The sequence below is a fragment of the Acipenser ruthenus genome, chromosome 28, assembly GCF_902713425.1.
Source record: "Acipenser ruthenus chromosome 28, fAciRut3.2 maternal haplotype, whole genome shotgun sequence".
NCBI classification, from domain to species: Eukaryota; Metazoa; Chordata; class Actinopteri; order Acipenseriformes; family Acipenseridae; genus Acipenser; species Acipenser ruthenus.
In genome coordinates, this window is record NC_081216.1 from 18,465,183 (window position 1) to 18,491,801 (window position 26,619).

The following is a 26,619-nucleotide window of genomic DNA, read 5'->3' on the forward strand; positions in this document are numbered from 1 at the left end:
AAGAAAATAGGCACTGGACAACATCCAGCAATGCCTTTTATTTTTTAATTCCTGTGGGACAGGGGTGGTAGATAGGGTGTAGGTACTGGTATATAGTATGGTAAAAGTTTGAATCTGGTAAATCTTAAGTTTTACCGGTAACTGTCAACATTTACCAGGTATGATTTACCGAAGCTTATTGGTAAATGTCCAGAATTATGAAGAAATATATTGCTTTTCGGACATGTACCAACGCTTCTTGACAAAGCGTTGACATTTACCAGCAGGCCTACATTTTAAGACTTGCCACTATTCAAACTGTTACTGTATAACAGATATACTGATACTGGCTGGTGAGTGGGAAGTGAATTACAATACTTCTATTCTGACTTCTGTTCTGTGCAGCATATCATACTGGTTCTTTAAAGAAGCCTATCAAAGATGACTGGAAACCCCTTTATAATTGTTTTATTGAATTTATCTTTAGGTCAAATGGTTCACATGTAACATTGGCACAGGGTAACATGATATTAAAAGTATCGGACAACACACTTACATAATGTTAAATAAATAATAAAATGAACCAATAACAATAAAGCATTGCACAGAATGTTCTATGCACAAACAACAATAGAGAATTGTGGGGTGTTGAACACATAAGAAATTAAAATAGTATTAGAAAAATGTAGATGATATAAAGAACCCTTATCCTTGCAACTGCCATGAATTGTTCTTATTAAGAAACATTTTGTCAAATACATCATTATTAATTTAAAAATACCGTAATTGTTTTGGTAATTGTACTTAAAAAAATGATGACAATTTCTGCAAAATGTGTATTAAATATTATTGCTATAAAAGTATATGAAATATGTTCTGGTTATCAGCAAAATCAGTGTCGTATAAAATACATTTAGCAGTAAATAGTAGTTATCTGACTTCCTTTTGTAATTAGTTTTTTTGCAACACAACAGTATTTTAGGTACTTTGCAGTCGGTTCTCCTTTGGAAGAGCCCTATCGTATACACTCGTTTTTTTTCGTTAGTTTCCGTTTGGTCTCCTCCCTGTGTTTTGGTTGTGAAAGAGAGACATTTTCCGATCGGATTTTTTTTTAATTTTTTTTTTACCATGAACATTTGGTAATAGCTGCACCTTTTCTGAAGCAAGATAAGGTTCCGACCATCCTGGTGGTGTTAGGACGATCAGACTACATCTATCGGATTCGCTCGGACACGTTCGGCCTATCACGGACGAAAAAATGGAGTGTGAATCGGCAACGAAGGGACTCGGCTTGGAGGAGGCGTCCGATTCAGCTGTTGTTGTGCCGGGGGAGGGGGAGCGGGAGGACTCGGATACCGAATCGGAGGCCGAAGTTACAACGGTGACGGTAATGGGGGAACCGGAGCACATCGACATTGCAACCGAGTCCATGCCGAACCCAGACGAAACTGCATTCGCAGGCAAGTACTTGAACTATATGGGAAATACGTTAAAAATAAGTGTATTTGCACTTTTCAATTAAAACACTCCCCATTGTTTCATTTTCGTTACAATAGTTTTTAATAATAATAATAATAATAATAATAATAATAATATAGCATTTTGACTTGCATTTAGACCACTGAAAGAAAAATACGTTTGGATTTTAATTTTGTGCATGAAAATAAGAAAATAAACAATTTTTGAAATGTATTTGTGCGCCAAAACGGTGCTGTATGGTGTTTTTTTTCACTTGTATCTCCCGTACACAACCGGGGAAAAAAGGTTTTCAATAAACCATATATAACAACGAGTAGCCATTATGCGTGTGTGTGTGCGGCGAGTTCTAAGGCTACTTTACCATTAACTTTACAGGACAAGTTGCCAAGGTCAGACTCAGAAAATCCAAATTATGAATCACATCTGAGAAAACTCTATTAAAATGCTTTCGGTTATAATTTTCTTTTTTGGAGAAAGACTGCAAAAACAAACAAACAAACAAACAAAATATACAAAATGAGTGAGTCTCAATTGAGTCTGCAATAGGGTCAATGAATATTTGATTCAAACCTCTGAACACAACACCAAATAATTAGCTTTTTTTTTTTTTTTAAATACTGTATGTTCACGCTTACTGGCATCACGTTATTTTATTTTATAACAATCTACTTGAGATGTTTTGCACCTTTTTGAAAATTGGTGCTAAACTGTTTTGAAAGGTTAGCACCAGAGAGCCTACTGGTGCTAAATGATGGAACCCTGCCCTAATCAAGCCTACTCCCCACACTCTTCAATGAGTTTTTAGTGTTTTGTGTTACAGTAAATACTAACAAAATGTACTCCTTATCTAAACACACCCATATTTGTAATCAGGCTTACCTGCTTTATATTTTGTAAAAAAAAAAAAATGAAAGCCAGAATTTAATGTAGCTGGAGCTCCAAACGTGCACTCCTGAGTCAGCAATTTAAAACTGAGATGGGGACATTTATGCTCATAGATTGAGAAGATTGTATTAATTGCTAAGTTATTTATAATAATGATCACTTTTATGTTGTCCTTGTTTGTTGTGCAGAAGTGACTACAGTGACTGTCGCAAATGTACCAGGAACTGAAGACAGTGTATTCACAACGTCTGTCGCCAATGCTGCATCCATTTCAGAACATGTCCTTGTGAGTAATATTTATTTATTTCATAAACGTTTTTGTGATAGTGTAAAAGGTGCTGGATTACCAGCCCTGAAGACTGCAGTCATCTCTAATTGGCATCATGAAGGGAGAGAACAGGGCAATCCGAGCGTCCCCCTGCGATGAGCTTGCCTCAGTCTTGTCTGGGAAGGACCACCCCTTCCCTCCACTTTAGGACTTCAGTCTGAAAGCCTCATCCATCCTTGGCTGCATAGGTGCCCAGTGACTATTGTGCCAAACAACTCTTCAGTGGTATTTATTCCTTATCGATCAATCAATCAATATTAATTTTATATAGTGCCTTTCATAGTGGACCACCACAAAGCGTTTTACAAGATAGTGAGGAACAATGTATGATACATAAAATACAGTGAAATACAGGGCATAGTACATTAAATACAAGCAGTAAAAATCAGTGCAAATGTATTAAATACAGGCATAATACATTAAGTACAAGGCTAGGATGTGAATTTTAAACATTGTGTGTGCGTGTGTCATACAGAATCATATGAAGAAGATGGAGTGAAAACCCTGAGATAGCAATTTAGACAGCAGCTAATAACAGGCTAAAGCACATTGAAAGCAAGAGAGAACAAGTGGGTCTTGAGAGTTGATTTGAAGCGAGCGACTGTGGGAGCTACATGCACTAAAGCTGGGAGAGAGTTCCAGAGAGTCAGGGCCATGAAGCTAAAAGAGCGCTCCCTGAGTGTGATGCACTTTTGGGTATGACAAGCAAGCCAGAGTCAGAGGACCTCAGGTTGCGTGCAGGGACATAGCGGGTCAGCAGGTTGGAGAGATACTCTGGACCTGTGTGATGAAGGGCCTTGTGGGCAAGCAGGAGAATTTTGAAAGTAATCTTGAACTTTACAGGTAGTCAGTGCAGCTGGGCAAGACGGGGTAATGTGATCATGTTTTTTACATCTGGTAAGGATCCTAGCAGTGGCATTTTGAACCAGCTGCGATCAGTTTTTGGCATGACGGAAGACCACCATAGAGAGAGTTGCAGTAGTCGAGTCGAGAGGAGATGAATGCATGACAGAGTATCTCTGCATGGACAGAGATACTCTGTGGGCATCAAAGGAGCGGTTACTATCCAGAAGTACACCGAGGCTTTGTACAGTGGGGGAGCAGCAGACAGTATCCGATGTTTAAGGCAGCAATATTGAGATTCTTGAGATTCTTATGACCTACCTAAAACGGATAAGGCTTTCTGATGTAACCCACTGCCTTAACAAGCCTACCGGTTCAATATAGGGTCCTTTGCCTTTTTCAGACTGGAAGAACCACCCTTCAGATCGGAGACAGCTTGAACACCCAGAAGGCGACTCTGATTGTGGTGCACACAGATGGCAGCATTGTGGACACTACAGGGCTAAAGGGGCCTGCCACACCAATTACCCCAGGTATACAAGTCTGTTTCTTGGCATGCAAAAACTAATGATCTACTGTCATTGATGGAATCAGATGCGCGTTTGCATGTGATTGATTGAGGGTTTGGTGCTTTAGAAACCTTATTTATTTTGAGGTGATAGCCACAGGGGAAAGGTAAGTGTTGCAAAGCTCCAAATTTCATTATCAATATTACAGCAGCATAGAAACTTTTCAGTAAGTACTATAGGGGGCGCTTTGGTACTGCAGAAATAAGTGATCCAGTGCTCTACTCACACAGATCATGCAAGGATCTCTTTCAACTGCTGTGGCTACTGGTATTTTGTTATGTGTGCGGTAAGTAACTGCTGATCATTTGCCATATCATAGCCCTGTAAATTGTATTTTTACAGGTCCACAGAGGTCGTCAACTCCATTAACTCCAGGTCCAGACAAAGATGGAACCAAGTACAACTGGGACTCTTCTGTGTATGACAATGAACTGCCTATCCGCTGCAGAAACACCAGTGGGATGCTGTATAAAAACAGACTTGGCTCTGGTAATTTTTTTTTTTTTTTTAAAGATCGTTGACTAGTAACAGGGATGGTTACTCCAAGCAAACTCCCTTTGCATTTGAGAATGTGTCTCTGTTTTGTATATAACTTGTAAAAAGCATGCAGCATGCTTATTTTATTTGTAGTTATATAGTGGAGTTTCTTTATACCTGAGCACACAAGGGGGCATTGGCTTTCGAAAGGTCATTATTTTTACATTATACTGCCATCTAGTGGGATGAATAAACACAGGTGCTTTGCCTATGTATTGTAAAAATGTTTTTCGTTTTATTGAATGCAGGTGGGAAAGGACGCTGTATTAAGCATGGCAGTAACTGGTACACCCCCACCGAGTTTGAAGGCATGTCAGGGCGAGCCAGTAGCAAGGACTGGAAAAGGAGCATCCGATATGCTGGGAGACCAGTACAGTGTCTGATCCAGGTATGGGAGAGAGCCGAGTGGGAAGTCTGGGCTTGCATAGCAACAGTTTTTCTGAATGTATATATTTAAGGAGAACATTTTACAAAAGGGATTTTGCGTGACTGGGCGGGGCTCTTTTCCACCACTGACCTGTCTGTCCCTCTGATGTGCAGCAAAGCAAAGCTAAAAGACTTGGTTTTTAGCATGGATGATAATAGAAAATGTGTGTTTTACTGTTCAGACAACTGATGATTCTATTACTTTTGCAGGAAGGCATCCTAAACCCCCATGCTGCCTCCTGTACATGCGCAGCCTGCTGTGATGACCTGTCATTGGTAAGTAGAACTGTAGGCATGCCTCAAATTATGACAAACTATATGAATAGTATAGGCATGGGAAAATTGCAAAAATACTGTGCAAATCTTACCGGGGGAAACTTTTATAAGGGATGTCTGTCTTTAAATTGCAATGCAGCTGTTCCATGATTGGGATGCTATTTCAATCAATTATCACCTGTTTCTATATTCCAGTCGAATCGTAGCTGGTGTCGTCTTTCAATACGACAGCTGGGCTAGCAAATTGTACCCCCACATGTCTGAAAATACATAAACCATGCAACACAATAAATTAATTTTTAAAGTCTTGGGAAACACATTTGCAAAATCATTAGTCCTATACAAGACAGAAAATATAGGTTTAAGTGACCTAACACCCCATTTTCTATCTAATTTGTGCTGTATATGTAATTTTATATATTCCCATGTAACGTACAAGCTTGGAACAGCACCATAAACACAGCATTGTGTTACATACTAATAAAAAGTTATTCAATAAGTCTAATATTAAACTAAATATGTTAGAACACATGCGATACATTTAAAAAACAAAATCTAATGAGCCTAATTATTAAAGGAAGTTGTGGGTTATGTTCGAAGACAAACCGGACAGGAAAATCAGTAATGGCATCTACCGAAACAGCAACAAAAAGAAAACATTATAGTGTAAATGCTGCTAGTGGGCCATAACATGGGATCAAGGAAAATAAAAAGTGGACAGGTTATAGCAGCTTGACCCTACCAGAATCACCCCCACCCTGGTTCACTATAATTTCTTGATCAGAAACCATGTCAAAGATGCTGTGCACACATTTTCCGATGCCCTCAGTCGCTGTAATTGTCTCAGCCTATGTCTTAAATACACAGCAAAAATTAGAGCAGGTATGTTTCTCAAAGTTCAATGCGGAAAATGACTGTGGTCCTCCTGTCGTATCTATACAGCTGGTAAATTGGTGCTGGTGGAATAGACAGGTAATACGACCAGGTTGTGTGAGCAACGTTATATAGAAACGCTACTTCATCGTATATTGTGCTCCCAACGTTGTACTTGCCGGATATGACATCGTACTGCTGTATAGAAGCGAGTTCCAGCATGGTTTGTAGAAAACATTTAGTAGCCAAACAGCTTAGGTAGGTATACAATAGGCTTGCTTGTTTTAGGGATCCTTTTTGGTTTCTGACATCTTTATACAAGTAAGTGAGTTTTAGATTTTCATATTTTCAAAAATAATGTGTGGATTTAAATTTGCAAGTCACTTTTTCCCCTTATTTGCCTTGTTTAATATTTTTTCAGTGCCACAAAAATGGGGACGGGGCATCTGTCAGAGGGGAGAACATACATCTGGTAATTGGATTATATGTGCATTTCAAAGAAAAAGACAAACATTTAAAGAAAAAAATAACATTTATAGGGGCAAAACGACATAAGCTTCCCACACTTGAAGATAAGACTCTTACAACAGGTTGCATGTAAATTCCCACAAAGCTATACACAGTGCAATCTTTTGCTAACATCTTTAGTTTTTTTTTTTTTTGTTCTGGGAAACTGAAATATGAATGATAGGGAAGCCACAGTAGCTACGATAGTTCTGGATAATCTCTGCTGAGGCCAGTTGTCTTTAAAGTTCATAATGGCAGATATTCCGTTCTACATTGTAGAGGCTGATTTGGACTCAAATAGACCTACCAATCCATCACAGGTTATGATAAATGTATATCTATATTGGGGTTGGTCTAGACCCTTCTACAAGGCCTACTTCAAGAGCTATACAGATATTTAACTAAGATAACTGTTTAGTGCCACATGAATTGATACATGATGAAGCTGCTGATGTGCTCCAATGGATTGCTCTGGGGGAGAGAGTATAATGGCATACTTACCCAGTCCAAATATTCTTTTCATTAGACTGGCCCGGTAAGGCTTTTCGTGCCCTATAAAAGACGCAAGAAGGATAACGAACATCCCACTATGCCAGAGAAGAAGGGCTCTCAGTCACCCAAAAACATCACATTGTTACCTGCCACTGGCGGGCCAACCTGTAAGTGCGTTGACATGATCTCTGGTCTGGTATGACGTTTCGTTTCAGCCTTGTGGGATCATTTCTACTCATTGATCACATTTTCATATGGTGGCCATAAGCAACCAATTTCCTGATCAAGCATTATACAGGTAGTAATTGACAATAATGCATTGTGCCTGGTGTTTTTCACAGATTTATTGTATGAAGTACCGCTCAGATTGAAATTGTGTTTCTAATTTTAAAGACCGGCTTCCTCTTTGGAAATATTTAATATGATATGTAAAAATATTCTTTGATTACGATTTAAAGATTTAGTGGACGGTGGTATTTAGATCAGCCATTGTTTAGATACAATTGAATGGGGTCACAAATGGAGATTAGATAAAGGGGCATTCAAAACAGAAAATAGGAGGCACTTTTTTACACAGAGAATTGTGAGGGTCTGGAACCAACTCCCAGGTAATGTTGTTGAAGCTGACACCCTGGGATCCTTCAAGAAGCTGCTTGATGAGATTCTGGGATCAATAAGCTACTAACAACCAAATGAGCAAGATGGGCTGAATGGCCTCCTCTCGTTTGTAAACTTTCTTATGTTCTTATGAATAGACCCCGCTTTATCCCATAGATACGAAGACAGCATGACGTGACAACCATTTGAAGTTAGTGCTTGAAGGCCAGACAGTATAATGTTTTCATACATATATTTTAACATACCAGTGTTATCTCAGTACATTGTGATGCCATTGCAGACCATGCTGCTAGGTGCCTATTAATTACTGCTGGATGGAAACCAAGAGATTTGGTCAAATCAAATGACCAAGAAGGGTTTATAAGGATAGATAATTATAACGTATTGATAACTTTGGGGTTTTGTGGCAGTATCTTTTAATTGTGGCTATACTGCATACTAGAACCAAGACTAGCTGTTTTTTATATTTACAATTCCACTGCGTACACCATGTAATAGTTATTAGAACCGCTCTGTGCAATGTTTTTCTTTTTCGAAATACCCTTTTAGATTGTAATAGTATTATTTGTAATAAACAAAAAAAAAGAAAGCTGGCATCTTGTGGAATTGCTGAACCGAGTGCTTGGTGTAATTGAATGATTTTTGTGCCCTTTTGAAGGGCAGTTTATAAGCAACTGTCAGAGGATAAAACGCATCGTGTTCTTCCCATTACGATATGGAGGAAGTGAACAGTTAAGGGAAAAGGTCTGCTGGCTTTCCGTTATGATGAATTATGCCTCTGATTACAGTGTCTGTTTTGGATCAAAGTCTAAGGCCTTCCGAGACAAACGAAAACACAGCCTGTGTAACCTTGAGAGCTACGGTCCTGGTTTTCCTGTTCATCCACAACTCGCTTAACAATTTGATTTTTTCAGTTGTATTTCGATTACAGATTAAATGTTTCTGTGACATTCTGCGCTTTCATTTCCTTAATCAATGGCCTTCTGGAAAGGTCCTTGAGTTGGCAAATCTGTGTTGACAAAACAAAGCTGCGCAGTGCCTGGTTCGGAGTCCAGTTGGCAATGCTCGCCTATCTCCATATTAGTTATTCAGAGACAAGCCCTGTTAGACCAACAGGAACTACTGTACCCAGAGAGCTATATAGCTGCACCACTATAAATAGGGCAACCTCCAATTTAGTCTGGAAGTTATTGACCACCTCCTGGTGGCATAGTAGCAGGTTATTTAGATTTTCTTTCCCTTGTTCGATATAATTTAGTTTTGTTATTAGCTGACCACACTAGCCTAGCATTACATGGTGGAATTGTAATCAAGTGTGGAGACTTTGGCTTTAAGGGTGACCTGGTGGTTATTATACATTCATTATAAAAAATACATTTAGTAAGACACTCACATACTTTATATACAATTACAGTGCAAATTACCTTGGGCTGGATAAGAGTCTCTATTTACTGTAGATTGATATTCTGGGGACAAACCCTGGCAACAGTGTGATGGATGTATAAGCTATAATAACATTTTGCAGAGCACAATTACAGTGCAGGTAATGATTTCTGTTTTTTTTTTTTTTTCTTAGTTACGGTATCACCATCTGGGCAAATCACTACCTCTGGCACCTTGACCTTCAATCGTTTGTCGACGGGTGAAACCACTACCATCCTTTCTGAGAGTCCAGCACAGACGGGTGTTTTCACTGGAACAACTGGTAAGCCGAGAGAGATTTCATTTTGTTTTTTAAAATGAGTATTTGATTATTTTGTTGATTTGATTTATTCAGGGATATTGCTGGCTGGGATAGGAATTCCAATTCCTTTTTACAATCAATTTACGATGGAATTTATATTTTAGAGACATTAATTGTGATTTGTTCAACTGCTTTCATTTGAAGCCAATTTAATTGACTAACTGTGACTTCAATTTAAGTAATTTGTTGCCACTGTAAGAAGCTCATTTTAACAGAATACTGCTAATTGCAATTTTGATCAATGATGTGTTGGAATTGATTAAAAGGGAATTGGAATTGAAAAACAGGAATTTACCTCAACCCTGAATACAAATAATTCTGGGCCCTCTTCACAAAAAAACCCCCCAAAACCTCAGTAACTAATATTATTTTATAAAGCAAATGCAAAAACAATTCTAATTGAACCTGCTACTGTAGAATCCCAGATGACTGATAGCAATGTTACTGGTATAGTTTGTGCTCAGTAACTTTTGAGAATCAGCCACTAGAGGTCCCTGTAAATCTGTTCTTGAAAATCTGTAGCCAAATCCCTGTGAAATATAGTAAAGCAAACAAGAATGCTTTTACTGGTCAAGTGCTTAACCAGTTGTCAGGTGTTCCCTTGAGGAATGAATGGGATTTATATACATCTTACCTGTCATGCACTTCCTTTTAGGGGCTACCTGTCTGGCGTTATTTACACGTATCTAAAAAAACCCAGTCCTGATGAAACTTGCCAAGGACGTTCTGTAACTCAAGTTATTGAGTATATTGTAATTGTATGTGGGGTCTGCCTTTCTGGATATCAGGGAATTGCTAGTTTCCTTGAGTAAAAAACTCACTTCATGCTCAGTATTGCACATCATCCTGGGCACTTGCTGGCCTTGCGTTTTAATTTACTTATTGTGTGGTTTGTGCAGAAATAAACAGAAGGCATGAAAGGGATTATGGGAACAGAGGCTATCGCAAACAGAATAATATATTCATATACAGGTTGGGTAAACGTGGATTTTGAAATAAGCCAAAAACGAAGAGAACTGAACATAATATTGTTTCTCCTTTTTTTCCTTAGTTGGGCCTAGGCAGAAATAAATGCAGCTGTTTATGATTAATATGCCTTGACATTCATCGGTAATAACTCTAGCATTGACTTTTATCTTATTGGGTTCTATTTTCAGTGCAAAGGCAAAAGCATATTTTCAGAGTGCAATAACATGGTATAAAAGTAAAATAATTTCCTGCAATCAAGTTGTCTTGCTGGGTTTATATCACTTTGCATGATTCCTCTTGGAAAATGTGCCTTTACCTTTGCACTTTCTGCTTCAAAAATGTTTTAAAGGCAAATTAGAAGTGAAAAAGTGGGTATGTTAAATAATAATTGGCCATTCCAAATTGGGAGAAAATAATAATTAAAAAAAAAAAAAGTGGGTATGTTGGGTTCCAACAATAATTAAAATGTGTGAACAGTATAGAAATTGCACACATTTTCATGGTGTTAAAAATATTAACTAGGCGTAAAGCCCATTTTCTTGTAGCAGCGTTACGGGTTTATGAATAGACATTCAGTACTGTTGCTGTAGTTCTTCAATCAATAACAGTGAGTTAGTTTTAGGTTTATAATGCCTATCAATATGTGTGTTTATGGAGATGTTACAGTAGATGTTTGGTTTCAGTACCCAGCACGCATAGTGATTTTAAATAAAATTAGTTTTGACTGCCCCCCCGTCCCCTTCTGCTAAATAATTCCTGAAAAAGCAACACATTCAGGAACGTTATGAACATAGACCTGCAGTCCTTACAACTGTTTTATAAACTTTGTGAAAACTTCGACTGATGTAACCCTCTCCAGAATCCATATGCGTAAGCCAGAGAAAGAAGTGTCAATTAAGATGCTGTTGATTTCCTGTCATGCTTTTTTCACTTCCAATACCTGTGACTGATAAATTAAGCAAAGTCAAACCCTGAACTTGGCATTGACAGGCACTGGCACACCAATCCATTTCAAGATTGCCATAACAAGGACAGCAACGAAGTGGTCGGCCAGTAATAGCCTGTCAGTGTACCTCATTACCCCTGATTCTGTCTGGCACAAAATAGCTATCTGTAGCTTGGTAGAACAGAATTTTGGGGGATGTTGGGAATTCAGATACTGGTAAAGAATTCTGAGTATTAATTAAAAGAGAATGCCAAAAATGAATTAGCCATCATGGGATTATTTTTAGGACTAGATGCATACTTTCTGTTTTGTGCAAGTGCAATAGATCAGTGTAATATTCCATAACACACTCACACACTTTTAATAATGTAGGCTGTCAAGAAGATTGTCATCCCATTTTAAATGCAATACATTATTGATTTTTCTTTCCCAGTGCATTCCTCTTTTGCTTTTTAAAACAGTTTAAAACATTATTATTATTTTTTAAGCTATTGCTCCACAAACTGATTGCTTCTGTTCTAAAGGGAAGGCTTTCACAAACTTCTCATATTACAGCAGCAGTCCTCCGATAGCTCTGGATCTTAAGATGTAATCTTATCACAAAATACCTTCTGTCTCATTGCTTAATTTTGCCACTTCATTTTTCACATTTTAAATTAGAAATGAACACCTTTTTAATTGTCACAGAGTGAGCAGGGCTCAATCCACATGGTTTTCTCAGCAATTTCTATCTGTGAATTTCGTTTGTAATTAAGTTCTAACACTTTAGATAGATAGATTTGTCTATCTATATGAAAGTTGGCATATAACTTTTTAGAGGGTATGAGAAGGACAAAATAGTAGCCGATAATGTTAGAATTATTGAGATTCGAAGAAGAGCACTGATAGTGTTTAATAGTGCTATTTACTCTGTGTTGCTTGCTATGAATGGTACTCTTTCAATGTATATGGTATTATATTGCAGGGTTTTATTTTTAAATACCATGATGTAGAAATGTTTTAGGGCTTTGAAGTCTGCTCTGGAAAGTAGCAATCTTGAAAGTTCAAATACAAACTAGAAAGTAAATTGTTGTGGGATGGGGCATTTGTTGCCCATTTTGCCTCAGTTTTAGTTTTCTGAATAGTTTATTACCCCTCTTCAAAAATTGCCATTAATGCAGTATGTAGATATGGGAAATAAACAGATCAACATTTTACTATAATTAGCGAAAGTCAATGGCCAGAAAACGTATTGTTTAAAAATGGTTGTTAGAGACAACATTACGCCACACAATGAGCATGTTCAGTATGTTTATTGATGTATAATTTGCAATGATACCTATTCACAGAGAACATTAGCAGAGGTTACAGAGTGGTTTTCATTGCTGCAGTGGCCTTTGTGCTGGGCGAAACCTTTTAACATTTTGCTGTTCCCTTTTTGTCCACCCCTGGAGATTAATATCCCCAGCGACAGATTGTCATCTCCCACAGTCCATTTTAACGTGAATAAACAAAAGTAAGGAGGCAGACTAGCTTGCATTATGAGCCTCTCTTTACTGCTGCACTGTTTAAATGTTAATCTGCCCATTGCTGTTTTATCAATGTCGATTGAAGAGAACTGACATAAGCACACTATACTGCATTACCTGATCCTGCCTGATTCCAGGATTAGTGACATATACCACGTAGGTTATTTGTGTAAAATACCTCTGAAGGAACAGCAAGCCACGTGAATCATGAATCCCTGGTACTTCAGCACGGAGACAAAAGAAGGCAGATTAGTTTTGCGTATATTTGTAGCAACAATACTGAAGCATTGCTCTTGGCTTAATATAACATATTCAGTTCTATAGTTGTCGATAGGAGCTGAGATAGATATTGGTTTGCATTGCTGAAGCTGCATATACCATTTTTAAAGACACCAAGAAACTGTGGTTCTTTGTGTTTTGTAGCCTTTTGGTTACCCTGGTCCCAGAAGTCATTCTTAATAGCACTGCTGTATGTTATGCACTCTGGGTCTGTATGTATCCTTTTGACATCAATGGATTATGTTTGTTATCAAAGGCACCAAAATCCTCGAAAAATAATAATTTTTAATTCAAAATATCCCCTTAAGGTAATACATTGGGTGAAGCTCAAGTTAGTGTTTGAGTGTTATTTTAATTTATTCATTTTTTTAATTAATGTGAGACTGAAACTTTTCTTAATTATAACTTAATAATTCAGTGATGAAAGCTCTTCTATGAGATGAAGTGCTTTGCTATATAAAGCTTTTTTTAAATTAGATACATGCATATGTGCAATGTAATGGATGGGAATTTAACTGTATAGAGAAGACAAACATGCAAGAACTGGTACTGTGCATTGCATTGTGGTGGCTGTCTCTTTATGCCACACTGCACATTTATATCTCGCTTCCAAACCCAGGCTACAAATCTTTCATTTTACTGTGATTTTAGACGTGCAAACAGACCACATATTGGGATTGGGATAATTTATTCCTTAACAGTTGAAGGTAACATTTTATGATATGATTGACTGTGTGCCTCTACAGTATCTCCTATTCCTCTGCCTGGACCTTCTTAAAACCATGAAGTACCATCTCAGCATGGCTTTCCTGGTGAAACATTATAAAATAAAAGCAGGTTGTGAAAATGAAGTATGGAAGCCAGTATTATCACTGCAGCTGAGTTACCAGGTGTTGATTTTTCGCAATTCCTTGCCTCTAATTGCTTTCCAGTCATGCTCCAGGTGTATCGCATTTGAGCTGCTTCAGTCCTTCCCATCGGATTGAAGTGCTGGTATTTGTTTACATATTTAATGGGACAAGAAGTGCTGTGACAAGGCACAGCTGTCTGAGAGTGGAGAAAGTGGGCCGAATTGTCCCAGAGGTCAGCATATTTCTGAGACATGCTCCAAAAGAGTTGGGTGGCAGGTGACCTTGAAGACCAAGGAGAAAGGGGGTCTCTGATCAAACTTTTTAAGGTGCTTGCTTTTAACAATGAAGGACACTGATAAAGGGGGACAGCATGTTTATTTTTAGTTTTTATATTATAAAATTGTTTCTTTAATGAGATCTTACTGTGTTATTTTGTTTTATTTCAGTGCTGACATCTCTTCCGGCTCTGGCAGTGAATCCTTCTGTTCTGGCGAAGGTAGTGTCACCCAGCTTAGTGAATGGGCTCGAAGTTACTGAGCAGAGAAACTGGCTGTATCTGGAAGAGATGGCCAACACCCTGATCAACATGGCCCAGCAGCTCAAGTCTCTCATTGAACAAGCCAAGCAATCTAGCCTGGCGTCCCGGGAGGCTGCTCTCATGCAGGCCAAGTGTGATTCAGAAAGGAAAGACGTAAGAAAATGAATAAGGGAGGAATGCAAATACAATCTTGCTTCCAGGAGAATGCAGTCCTTATACCTCCCATTCATTAAAACGAGGCAGACCAGAGGACAGCATAACTAATGTATCCTCCGAGATTAAGCATTATACAAATTTATGTCCAAAATTGATATTATATATTTTTTTTTTTACTTGATGCATATTTTAAAAATGGTAACCAACAACATTTGAATGTCCCTCTTGAGTATTACACAGTTAGTGGTTCAAGGTTTTAAAAAACAGTTGCCCATGTAATTGATATACACCCTTTTACAATATTTTGGAGAATTAATCTTTTAGAATCCATGGTTTGAATACTTGGGCCACAATTGATGGTGGATCAGTTTGGGATAGCTGTCCATTATTGATGGTATAAATAATGTATGTGGCGTTTTTAGTCCATTAATTTGTTGTTGGTGATAAATGCTGTGCTTGTGAAAACTGACAGCACTGCAGTCAGCCCTTGGTTGCCAGACACTTAAGAAGCAGTTTTACTAACAGGGATAATCATTTTAACTGAGAAAGCAATAAAAAAGAATCTTCCATTACCTAACATTTAAGTGCAGCAATATAAAATGGGAACTCTGTACCGTACTTCCTGAACTGTGACCTGGTGTTTGCTGTGCTCTGCTCTGTGCTGACGCTCACTGGCTTTATAACTCTGTTCATTTTGCATGTCTGATTCCATCAAGTACAAAGATGGAAAGATGGGAAACCCTAAGGAGGAAACAGATTTCCTACCCACAGTACAGCAGGCCCTGCCCAATAAGGCATATGGCAGGGCATCCCCACAAAGCAGCATGCTTCAGTGCTGATCTCAATAGAAGTACAAGGGAGCTGTGCTTGCTCACTCAGTGTCAGTCTATATGAAGGCTGTAGGTACCTGAAATGTCTGCAGTACTTAATAACAGTGCTCCACTGAAGCAGCTGTTGTCTGTTTTTTTTTTAATATATATATATATATATACAATAAAGGCTGTGTTAAAAGTACACTAGATTATAATACAATGAAGTATGATCATGTGTTCTTACCTCTTTCACTTCAAGGAAAATCTGTGATTCAGTAGCTGAAATTTAAAAAGGAATTTTTTTTAAAAGCATGGTTGTTGCAAGAATATTTAATATAGTTAATGGAACTAAACATAATTAGCCAATAAACTAAAAGTATTTTACCACAATACAAGATTATACAATTTTGAAGTTATGAAAGAAAAAAAATACAATATACAATGTTAGCATTAATGTATGGGCTTTTGAACAGTAGCATTATAACTTAACGTCAAAGATTACACATTACAAATATCATACTGCTTAAAAAAATAATAATAATAAACGGAAATTAGCTATTAGATGAAGCATGTTGAATTTAGCACTGCAAGCCACCTGCATATTCCTACTAATGATTCTGTTCCGCTGTGTTGGTGCAAGAGTGCAGTCACTGGCTGCAGTGTAACTTGGGATATGGGATATTAGAGAGCGTTTAACCCTTTTTAGTCTGGGTACCACTATGGTTGAAGTTGGCTTGATGTCTTCAGTAGAACTCTGTTAGTGCGGAACTACAGGTTTAGAATGACAGTGCGAACTGAGTCGTATCAGAGAGTCATATCAAAACCACTGCGGTGATGGCCAGGTAAAATAAGTATTATAATGTTAATACTTCTGAAAGTCAGGTTTACTACTAACCTGATGCTGTTGCAAAGAAGTTTAAACAGAAGATTTAAAAAAATGGTCCTGCTTCATTGTACTTATGAAGACCAGTTTATGAAGTGCTCTTGGGGTGCATTTGGTATTGCGCTATAAAACAGTAATAAGTCATGAAGATGAATGTTTAGGCTGATGCCCTCATCAGGTATTCCGTACCTCTGCATTAGCGGAGTGGAAAGATTCAGATGTGACTTTGATTGGTCTACAGATTTACAATACTGTTCATTAAAATGCATTTTAACTTGATTTTAATGCCAAACCACAGCAATGGATGATACAATAATGGATCTCTTTCCTTAATATTTAGAATTCTTCATTTTCATTCCATTGTATTGCCTGATCTCTTAGCGTTCTCAATGACAAAAAAAACATGCATTATGCAGTCTTCCGCATTTACTTTGCACTGCACAATGTTAGTCTACTGTATCTGGTTTAAATCATTACCTTGTTTTAGTCCTTTGGAAAATTACTGTATACAGTATAAAATATAAAGTGATGCTTTTTAAATTCACATTAATCACATTTTCTAAAAGCCACACAACTACCTCACAATTAGGAGAGGGAACTAGAACAATGTAGTGATTTTCTGTTTAATATAGCTGGTAAAAAGGAGGAGGGGTAATCATATATTTTCAGCTGGGACCTGTATTGAGATGGCTTCTTTGATTAAGGACATCTGGAGATGTGCAGTGATGAAGGGGAGATTTCTCAGTGATTAATGTGATCTCAGTGCAATATTCAACTAATCAAACACATTTTAAAAAGCTGTTTCCTAGTGATTTTTTTCCCTTTAAATACTGGTTCCAAAGGTGGCAATTGGGCTTATCAAGCATCTGTGCTATTTGGCGCTAAATGCCCCCATTACACAGGGGAGGCCTTTTGCTGCACTTAATAGGAACCCACCTGTAGGCATGTTATTCTGGCAAGCTGTCCCGTGCTGGTTTTGGAAAGTGAGGGCAGATTATAATAGAGCATTCTACTCTAGTATCAGAGGCCATCAATAAGAACTGAACTGACAGTTATGCACCCCAATGGTGTATTGTACAACCCTCTATTTTGTATTTATTTTTTTGTTAATGGAACAGCAAACAATGTGGTCAAGTCCTTTTAAATGTCTATTAATTATGTTTTATTTTAAGGTGGCTGTTTGTGAAGGTGATTTAAGTGGCAGGATTTTTCTTTTTAAGGACAGTTACTGGAACTTAATACTTTTTTAGACACTTTTTTTTTTGTTACTTTCATTTTGCAATTCTGGCTTTAATCTCCTCTACAAATTGCAAGACGAGGATTTAGTGAGAAGGGCCATTCAGTTTGCTGTAGCTGAGCTTGGCTTTACCATTCCCTTTGTGAGGATAGAAGGAGGTATTTCAAGAGTTCAGCTCTTGACCTCTGGTCAGGCTATTCTTACATACATACAGCAATACAGGACTCCATAAACAGTCAATAACATTCTATGGTAAAACTTACTTGTAGACCGACTATTTGGATGGTGCCTTTATCATAGAAACACCCACCATATAACTGTCAATAGTGTAGGGCCACTATGGCAACAGGGAGATGCAGCTTTTATATTGCATGTAAAGGGATTCCATTTCAAGAGAAATGTGTGCTACAGATGGAATGTGATGCTGATGTTTGTCTAACCTCAATTGATGGGACCAGTCTGTTAGAAACCTGATGATCGCCTTTTTTTAATTGTCCAAAGTCTAAATGTCGACTATGATTCGCTTACTTTTTAATAACTTTTTAATGATTAGCTTAACTTTTTAACTTTTTAATGTTATTTTCATGATTATTGCGTTTTGAATTGTTTTGTAAAGTTCTGCTATGGAGTTCCATGGTATACAAGGCCCAATACAAACTGAAGTTTTAGGTGTTGATATTGATTACTAAAATCAAGATGGCTCTTTACCAGATAACTAAAAGGGAAATGGAAAAAAGCTGCTTTTATTGAGAGTTTAGCTTATCCCATTCAGAAGGATTACACTGCATGATTCAGTGCTCCTTTTAATGATGCAGGTTTACAGGAAAAGCAGGGCTTGACAGCAGATGTTTAAGCCTGGATCTGAGTGAGCTCTAAGCTTTAAATTGGATTTTATTTTAAAATTGGTTCAAATAGCAGATAAACCCACTTTACTACTTTTTAAAAATAGCCATTGCATAGGCGCTTAAGATGTGGATTTGTCAATTAACCCCTTCCTTTACCTGGCTCTTCTCATTGCAGCCCTACCACAATCAAATCTCATTTCAACACACAGAAGATGCAGATGCGAAAACGGAAATCATTATTAAGGCAAGTAGGCAGCAAGCTCTTATATAAAAAATGAGTAAAAAAAAAAAAAAAATGAGAAGACAAAAGTCTATCTCTGTGTTCAATCTACAGCTATGGCCAAAGGTTTTCCATCACCCTGTAGAATTAACTCATTTTGCTTCATGAAGTCGAATGAAACCTGCTGAATAATGTTACGTTAACATGTTGGATTATGTACCGCTTTGTATTTTTCCATATACTTAACGAAAAACCGACAACTTTTGAAAAATGACATTTCAAAATCTAACATGAAATATTGGCAATAGCTGTATATGATATTGGGTGCACAAAGAATGCAGTGTAGTACAGCAGTACTAGAATTAAATGTGGGAAGGTCACATAGCAAAACATCTGACCACTTGCAAAACCTTACACAATTTTATTATTTATTTCTTAGCAGACACCATTACCCAGGGCGACTTACAATTGTTACAAGATATCACATTATTTTTACATACAATTACATTTTTTTGCACACATTATTTTTACATACAATTACCCATTTATACAGTTGGGTTTTTACTGGAGCAATCTAGGTAAAGTACCTTGTTTAAGGGTACAGCAGCAGTGTCCCCCACCTGGGATTGAACCCACAACCCTCTGGTCAAGAGTCCAGAGCCCTACCACTACTCCACACTGCTGCCCCAACCGATTTTATGGTAATAACAGATTGGATTTTCCACATTCCCTTATTAAGTTGTGTTGAAAATGCCTGTTTGTTTTAATTCATGCACTATGGAAATAAATGAAGCGGTAAAAGGAAAATGTATTTCAGGTGTAATTGCAGAAAGTGTTATTTATAGTTTCATTTATTTTTTTAAACTTGCTTAAATAAAGTAAGTCATGCCTTATCATTACAGAACAGAAGGGGGAAAAATTGATCAAATCATTCCTATACTTGAGTGTTCTTGAAGTTATGGAAGTATACCTTCTTGGTTGTAGTAATTATCCATATGGAGTCAATCTAACTGTGATTTGCTCATGAGGCATTAATGGTGGATAAATGTTGTCCGTAATAGATACTGTGTTAAGAGAAGAGTTAGCTGTGGGATTGCTTTTACTGTATTGTCCAGTGATACAGGAAATAGTAGCTGTTAGGACTGCAGCAAGAATACATTAATTTTCCCATCTATCATAGCAGTGTTTGCTCAAGGAGCCGTGGAGGTAGAGTACAGGAAATGAAGATACAGGGCTGATGTAATTAGAAGCACTGTCACCTCCTCAGCATTTTCTGCATTGCAGTGAGTATGTAAGTGCATAAAAACACATGATCCCCTGCCAGAGATGCATATTCCTGAGATAGGGTATAGAGCAGGCAGCCATACGTACATTTAACTGCTTGTGCAATTGGGATGAAACTTGGTAAGGACATTCTATAGCACATGATTGAGTGTATCAGCATTTGGAGGTATATGGAGGTGCCTGTATGTAAAACTTGCATTGTTGCAACTACATACAGTGGATGAAGGTGGTGGCGGTCTATTTTATTTGTTCATCTTACTGATATCTCTTATTTTGTGAGGGGGGATGTATGTCAATGGCAATTGCACACAAGTCAAATACTGTTCATAGACATAAACAATTGTATAAAAAAAAAGTGTTGCTTGTACTATAGAATTCTGGGGTCATCAACACAGCGTTTAAAGGGGGTTTAACCTTGCCAACATTTTAGGTGGTATGAACGCTAAGTACAACACTTTCAGGTCATTAGAAATAATCCAAATATATCACATTTAACTGACTATCCAGGTTTGTAGCTAGGACTACTGATTTAGAAAAAAAATCTTTAACAAGTGTTTCAGCGTTAAGTCTTTATCAATGTCTTGTCATGGCTACTGTTCAAGGTTGCAGCACAAGTGGCTCAAACCGAAGCGCTATTGAATACAATACAGTGAGGGGCACATCTTTAACAAACACTGTCTGGCTTCAAAACAGTGAACTCCCACACTGCCATCATTCATTTTTTCCTAATTGACAGGAGAATTGCTCCTAATGTGCTGCACGTGAGGGTCATGTGCACAGTGTCTGGCTAGTTTCTTAGCAGGTTGTTTGTTCCAGGGACTGTGTGTGAGAACAGATTCTCTCGAGCAAGACACGTGGGGGGGGGGGGCGGGGTTGGCACATAATAGTAAATCAAAGGAACAAGTACAATGTGTACATGTTGATTTGATTTCGATTTCTTAATGGAATGATATCTGCAGCCTCTTGTATTTGGAACTGTTTCTGAGAAGTGTTGAAGAGAAAGAAAAAAAAATTAGACTATATTAAAAATACACCCACCTGGCTTTTATATGGTATTTTATCAATTTCACTTGCACAACTTACTGTACTGAGACAAGAGCATGGCTGTATACATTCCACAGATAACAATGTATACCCACGTACAAACCCATCTGCCTATTTGCACGATTTTCCGACAGTAGGTGGGTTAATAAACCTTTAGCAAGGAAGCTGCTGTCTAGAATAGTACTATATTTCCTTGCACCTAAAAAAAAGTGAAATATTAAGGGCAGTGAATTAATGAAGGGTCCTTACACAGTAAAAGATAGTCCAGGTACAATTTACTGTCAACACAGCCAAACCTTAAATTAACAGGATTAAATGAATTATTGAATCATGAAATAATGAAGTGTAACTGTAATTGCAGTTAAACTCCAGGTCCTCCAAGACTAGGGGAAGTATAGCTCTAACCTGTGGTCTCCCCCCGTTGTGTTTAACAAATGGTGTTCTGCTAATTGTTCCTGCAGCAAATGTGTGTTAACTGTGGTCGAGAAGCAATGAACGAGTGTACCGGCTGCCACAAGGTCAATTACTGCTCAACTTTTTGCCAGCGCAAGGTAATTACAGATTCTACTTCTGCCTGTTAACTCGCCTCGTTTTTTTGGGCTAGCGATCGCCATGCACAAGGCAACAGAATATCCACAAATTATAGTTTATTTAAAATAATTCAGTTGAACTCTGATTTCAAGTGTGACATGTGTAATAATTAATAAAGTATTTCTATTCAGGATTACACTCTTGTACTGTGTGTAGAGTGACACATCATAGTGCAGCTTGGTTCTGTTGCTGTACTGAAATGGAACGTTGTGCCCAGGTTGGCCCTGCACAGTAGCACTGTTTGGATGAACAAGGCTGAACTCTGTTTGGTAGGTTTCTCAGTACCATGCAGTAGGATTTGTGTTATGATAAACTCAATTTCAACAGAGAAAAGGAGCCTATTTAAAGGTATTTTGTACCCTGTGCTGTCTGAAACTAGGGAACAGATTTTCTTTCCAAAATGATGTTTTACTTTATTCCAAAATTATGTTTTACTTTTATTATATATTTTTTGTTTGATACGGATAAGTGGTACTTATCGTGAGCATTTTGCTTTAGACTGAAATTACCTGTTACCTTATTTCATGTATTTGTAAAAATGTACACATTCACAATACTAACTGTGTACATTCTTAAAGTTCTAAAAATAGAAGCTCAGGTGGTGGGTGGAATATATAATAAAACAAATACCTTTAAGGTGACCATATGAATTTAAATTAGTTTTTTCTAAAAGTGGCATGTTTTACATTCCGAATGCAGGTTCGCTGATGTGTATTCGTTAACTACAGGGACAAGCCAGGATATGTAGCTGGGGAAACAATTATGGATGATTTTGGCCTGTGTTAGTCCACCTAATGGGTGTATAAATTGGAGTCTTTGTGAGGTTTCAGTATGCAATCATTGCATACAGACTGTGTGGATGATGCCATTAATTAACTACCTTTCTCCAGTGGTGTGATAGAGGTAATGCACTGACAGACGGAGAGACACAGAATTCGCCTGGAAGAACTCCTGGCTCTCAAATCATTTACAAAAATAAACGCGTGCAAATCCCCCGACCCTGCCACATGTGGATATTGGCTGTTGATTCTTAAAGACAGCCTTGTACATCATACAGCTTTATTTAGCAAAAAATATATTTGTACGCCTCTAAATGCCTTTTACCTAATAGAGAATGTACTATGTACAACTTAAGATGTGATAAGAGCCCTCATGCTGAGAGAGAGATGCATAGCCTGTTGATCACTATCTCACGCCAACACCTCCACTAGAACAGACGCTGAAGAACAGCAAACTGGTACTTCACATCTGATCAAAGGAAAAGAAACAGAGATGTCTTTTGAAACTCAAAACAACTAATTAACAGAACAAGCAAAGACTTTTGCATAAATAATACGAGAAAGAAAACTGCAAATTAGGAATATTTTCACATCATCTGCATTAAAGAATAAATTAGATAAATATTTACCAAATGCCTTTGTTTTTTCGTAATATTATTCTAATGTAATGTTGGCTGTGTGTTTGTTTCATATTATTCCTGGAAGTATTGTGTGGTCGCATGTTAAATAAAATTCTAGTAAATCATTCACTCTGTATAACAAACATGATCTGTGACCTCAAAACAAGTAGCTAAAGAAATGTATTATATAATATATAAATCTGGTTGTTTTCAGAGAGCAATGTTGAGAAAAGGTCTATATATTGTAATAAATTCAATTATTATTCTAATAATTATGTGAACACCTAAATACCACATTTATAAAGCAATATTAGCTACAGCCCATTCTGTGCAATAACGTTCTGTACATGCACACCCAAAATTAATTGCTTTGAATACTCCATATATTCAACATTGCTTCAGTGAGTTCGATTTAGTATCTGTGTGTCTTACATATGAACTTGGCTCTGAACTATCATGAAACAAGAGTCCAGTCTGCTGGTCTCACAGTGAAATTCCAGCACAACAGTCTCCTTATCTGACTCTTGTGTCATTGGCAACACCAAGCAGTTTCAGGACACATAACCTTTAAACCTTTTTTTAAAAAAAATAAATAAACAAGGTTGTTCTTTAATGAGATTCTACTAATCTAGGTTTTTATATAAATAGACCCTCAAAATCCAAAACACTTTTTACATTTTCAACCTTTACTCATTCCTTTATTTGTCCGTGTCTGTAATTCTAGTGGGTTTTACAGTGCTGTCTCTGTTCTGTGTACTGCCGGATGTAATACAGTTTTCACACACAATAGCCTTCTGACTAGTCTAGTATAATTCAGATGTTGTTTCACAGTACTTTTACTCTGCTGCAGTGACATTTATTCAGAGTCTACAATATCGTGATGCAGCACCTCTATATAGTTTTTCTGTTGCATAGAAATGCTGTGATTGGCTTGTAATGACAGCATAATTTATAAGAGAGGCAGCAACTGCACTTCAGTGGAGGCCGAGGGTCAAAATGCAGTAATGTATCCATCCTGCGTGACAGTATGGCAGCATCTAATAAATAGTGCGTTCAATTACATGTAGACGTCTCCTTTCTGAAATGATGTCTCCTTTTCGTTACTATTATTGTTATTATTATTATTATTATTTATTTCTTAGCAGACTCTTAGCATGTCTCCTTTTCGTTCCCAATAGGACTGGAAGGATCACCAGCATATTTGCTGCCAACAAACAACAACAGCAACAACAACAGTGGCTGTCCAGGGAGAAGAGGTTCACATAGTCAAAGTCTAACAGGCGACTTGCTGAGCCCTTGAACAAAAGAAATGGGGAAAACTCCTTCAGAAAAACTTGCAGGAGACATGATTCTTTGGGAGGTGCTCCCTGCTCCACCACTCAGCATGCATCAGAGGCTTTTTTTATTATTATTTTCTATTTGGAGCATTATATGTATTTGTCTAATTTTGACAACATTTAAAAATAATTTAATCTGTTGAAATCTTTAAAAAAGCATAAAGTTTTTTAAGATAAGTTTACAACTGTTGTTCATTCAGTCTGCACTCATCTTCAATCATAGTCTGACAGACGCATAAATATGAAGCCAAAACTTCATTTTCTGCTCATGTGAGATTTTACGGTAGATGGACTCTTCACATTTCCCACTCCAATATTACTTACTGAGTTCAGTAGCGGCAGTCCTACTGGCTTATCTTAACATGAACACTACCCTGTGTGCACAAGTGTGGTGCTTTACCGAGCACTTACTGTATTAATAAACCAGGCAATGTGAGCACTGAACGTAACAAGCTATTATCTAACAGGGATATGCCGCTGAATTTTTAGTTTTATACATTGCATCAATGAGAGGAGGAGAAGAGAACTAGGGGGATATTTTGTAGTAACTTTAAATGGCTACAAATTTGTAAGAATATCTTTCTTTTTTTTTTTTTGTCATTTGGCCAACCAAGTTCTACACAACATGATCTGTGAAACAAGCAGAATAAGCAGCGATGCAAATCCTGTGTGTTGTGTACTTGACCTTATTTAACCAAAGGTTTTCTGAGTAATAGGATTATTAATATCCTTTGGGCATTATTAGAAGGCTGTGGTATTTGTATTGGGTCTGTGGTGGTGTGAGTTGTGTTTTTTTTTTCCCCAGTAGATTGAACTTTGGATTGAATTTCTTACTCTTTGAGCTCACCAGACACCTGGCCATTTGAGTTCGCTACAGCGCAGCCATGAGAAACAGTTTGTAATGATTTGATTACCTTAACCCGCAGCAGCACCAGATGTGGAATCCCCATCGAAGATCTGTAACTTCCCACAGCCAGGACACTAATCTTCATTCCTGTTTAGAGGTTAAAATGTGTTTTGGAACATGGGAATTAACTCTAGGTTTTAAGAAAAAGTGAAGAAAGGTTATTAAGATCAATGGTTAATTCATAATTTTGTCAATGGCAGGTTTCTATCCTCAAAGGTTTCAAATACATTATCAAATGTTCATGTCCACCTTCTGGAAATCACTCTTTAAATGTAACAGAAAGCTAACCCCCTCCTCCCCCCGGCAAGATAGGATACGCGAAAATTGTGTGCTTTAAATCTGGAAAATTGAGAAAGACTGATCAAACACACTCCTGGAAAGCTCAAAGTAAAGTGCTGGAGCAACATAACCCTGAACCACTCATAATTATTGCAATTGTTGTAAAAAGGTAAACAGTAATAACATTTGAATATTGCAACACTCATGATGGGGGTCCTAATAAAGTACACAAAAGGGGGATTGAATCAATGTCATTAAGAATTCCTTTAAGAAGTCTATGTACAGTTTTTCAGTGGTGAACACAGGCAAATTAAAATTGTGAGCAGGATGAGCACAGAACGGAAAGACGGCATGGCTCCCCCTTGCTTGTCTGAGATGCCTTCAGACATCCAGCCAGTCCTTTGCATTAATATTCAGGGTTTACTAAATTAAATCAGATAAAGGATTCACGTGTGTATCTAAATCATTCATAGAGCTATAAATCAAATGACTCCTCTCCTAATAATAAATGATTTAGATTTTTGGATGAAAAAGCATTGCTAAGTGTATGTCTACAAAATTAATAATTCCATCTATATAATGCCATGCCTGGAGCGATGTCTCTTGAGACTCTTGTGGTCTGAAAAAAGAAAGTGCAGGGCACAAATTGTTAAAACTCGATACATTCATGACATATGTTGGTCCATTCCATAATAGAAAATGTATGCTTCAATGTTAGGATTTCCAGAAGGGTGTTCCATCTTTTCCAACACTTTTTATTAACAATATGCAAATTAGTTCCACAGGCAAACAACCTCCTTGTATGGATTCTAGTTAACCTTTTAAGAGCTCAACCCAAATAGCTTGTACATGTAACCCTGCGTAATGTCCACCACCTCTTACCATAAGTAAAATAATTTGAACTTTATATTGTGAGTAAATGTACTCATAATCTGTGTAATAAAGCAAAGTGAAATCATGCTAAAGCATAGGAAGTAA

General features: G+C 37.4%; 1 protein-coding gene across 4 annotated transcripts; it reads left to right on the forward strand.

Annotated features, from left to right (window-relative positions):
- Window positions 1-970: 970 nt before the first annotated feature.
- On the forward strand, window positions 971-25,888 carry LOC117435151 (deformed epidermal autoregulatory factor 1 homolog). Of its 4 annotated transcripts, XR_009309221.1 has the most exons (14): window positions 974-1,439; window positions 2,532-2,629; window positions 3,918-4,047; window positions 4,426-4,572; window positions 4,869-5,008; window positions 5,257-5,322; window positions 6,617-6,667; window positions 7,229-7,361; window positions 9,389-9,517; window positions 14,556-14,800; window positions 18,756-18,824; window positions 21,590-21,679; window positions 21,851-21,988; window positions 24,297-24,382. XR_009309221.1 is itself a non-coding variant. In XM_059003232.1 (13 exons), the coding sequence occupies exons 1-13, from the start codon at window positions 1,238-1,240 to the stop codon at window positions 24,393-24,395; spliced, it is 1,599 nt and encodes a 532-aa protein (XP_058859215.1). In that variant the 5' UTR covers window positions 976-1,237; the 3' UTR covers window positions 24,396-25,884. The 4 variants fall into 4 exon arrangements, 3 of the variants coding, with proteins under 3 accessions (XP_058859216.1, XP_058859215.1, XP_058859217.1); XM_059003232.1 differs by lacking the exon at window positions 21,851-21,988 and having other exon boundaries at window positions 976-1,439; window positions 24,297-25,884; XM_059003234.1 differs by lacking the exon at window positions 21,851-21,988 and having other exon boundaries at window positions 977-1,439; window positions 14,556-14,605; window positions 24,297-25,886.
- The last annotated feature ends 731 nt before the right edge of the window (window positions 25,889-26,619 follow it).

Bases quoted from the DNA above. Each gene is read 5' to 3' on its own strand.
- LOC117435151 (XM_059003232.1), top strand. From the start codon at position 1,238: ATGGAGTGTGAATCGGCAACGAAGGGACTCGGCTTGGAGGAGGCGTCC. The intron at 4,048-4,425 runs GTATACAAGTCT...GTATTTTTACAG, and splicing joins TGCCACACCAATTACCCCAG to GTCCACAGAGGTCGTCAACT. The intron at 18,825-21,589 runs GCAAGTAGGCAG...TTGTTCCTGCAG, and splicing joins AAACGGAAATCATTATTAAG to CAAATGTGTGTTAACTGTGG.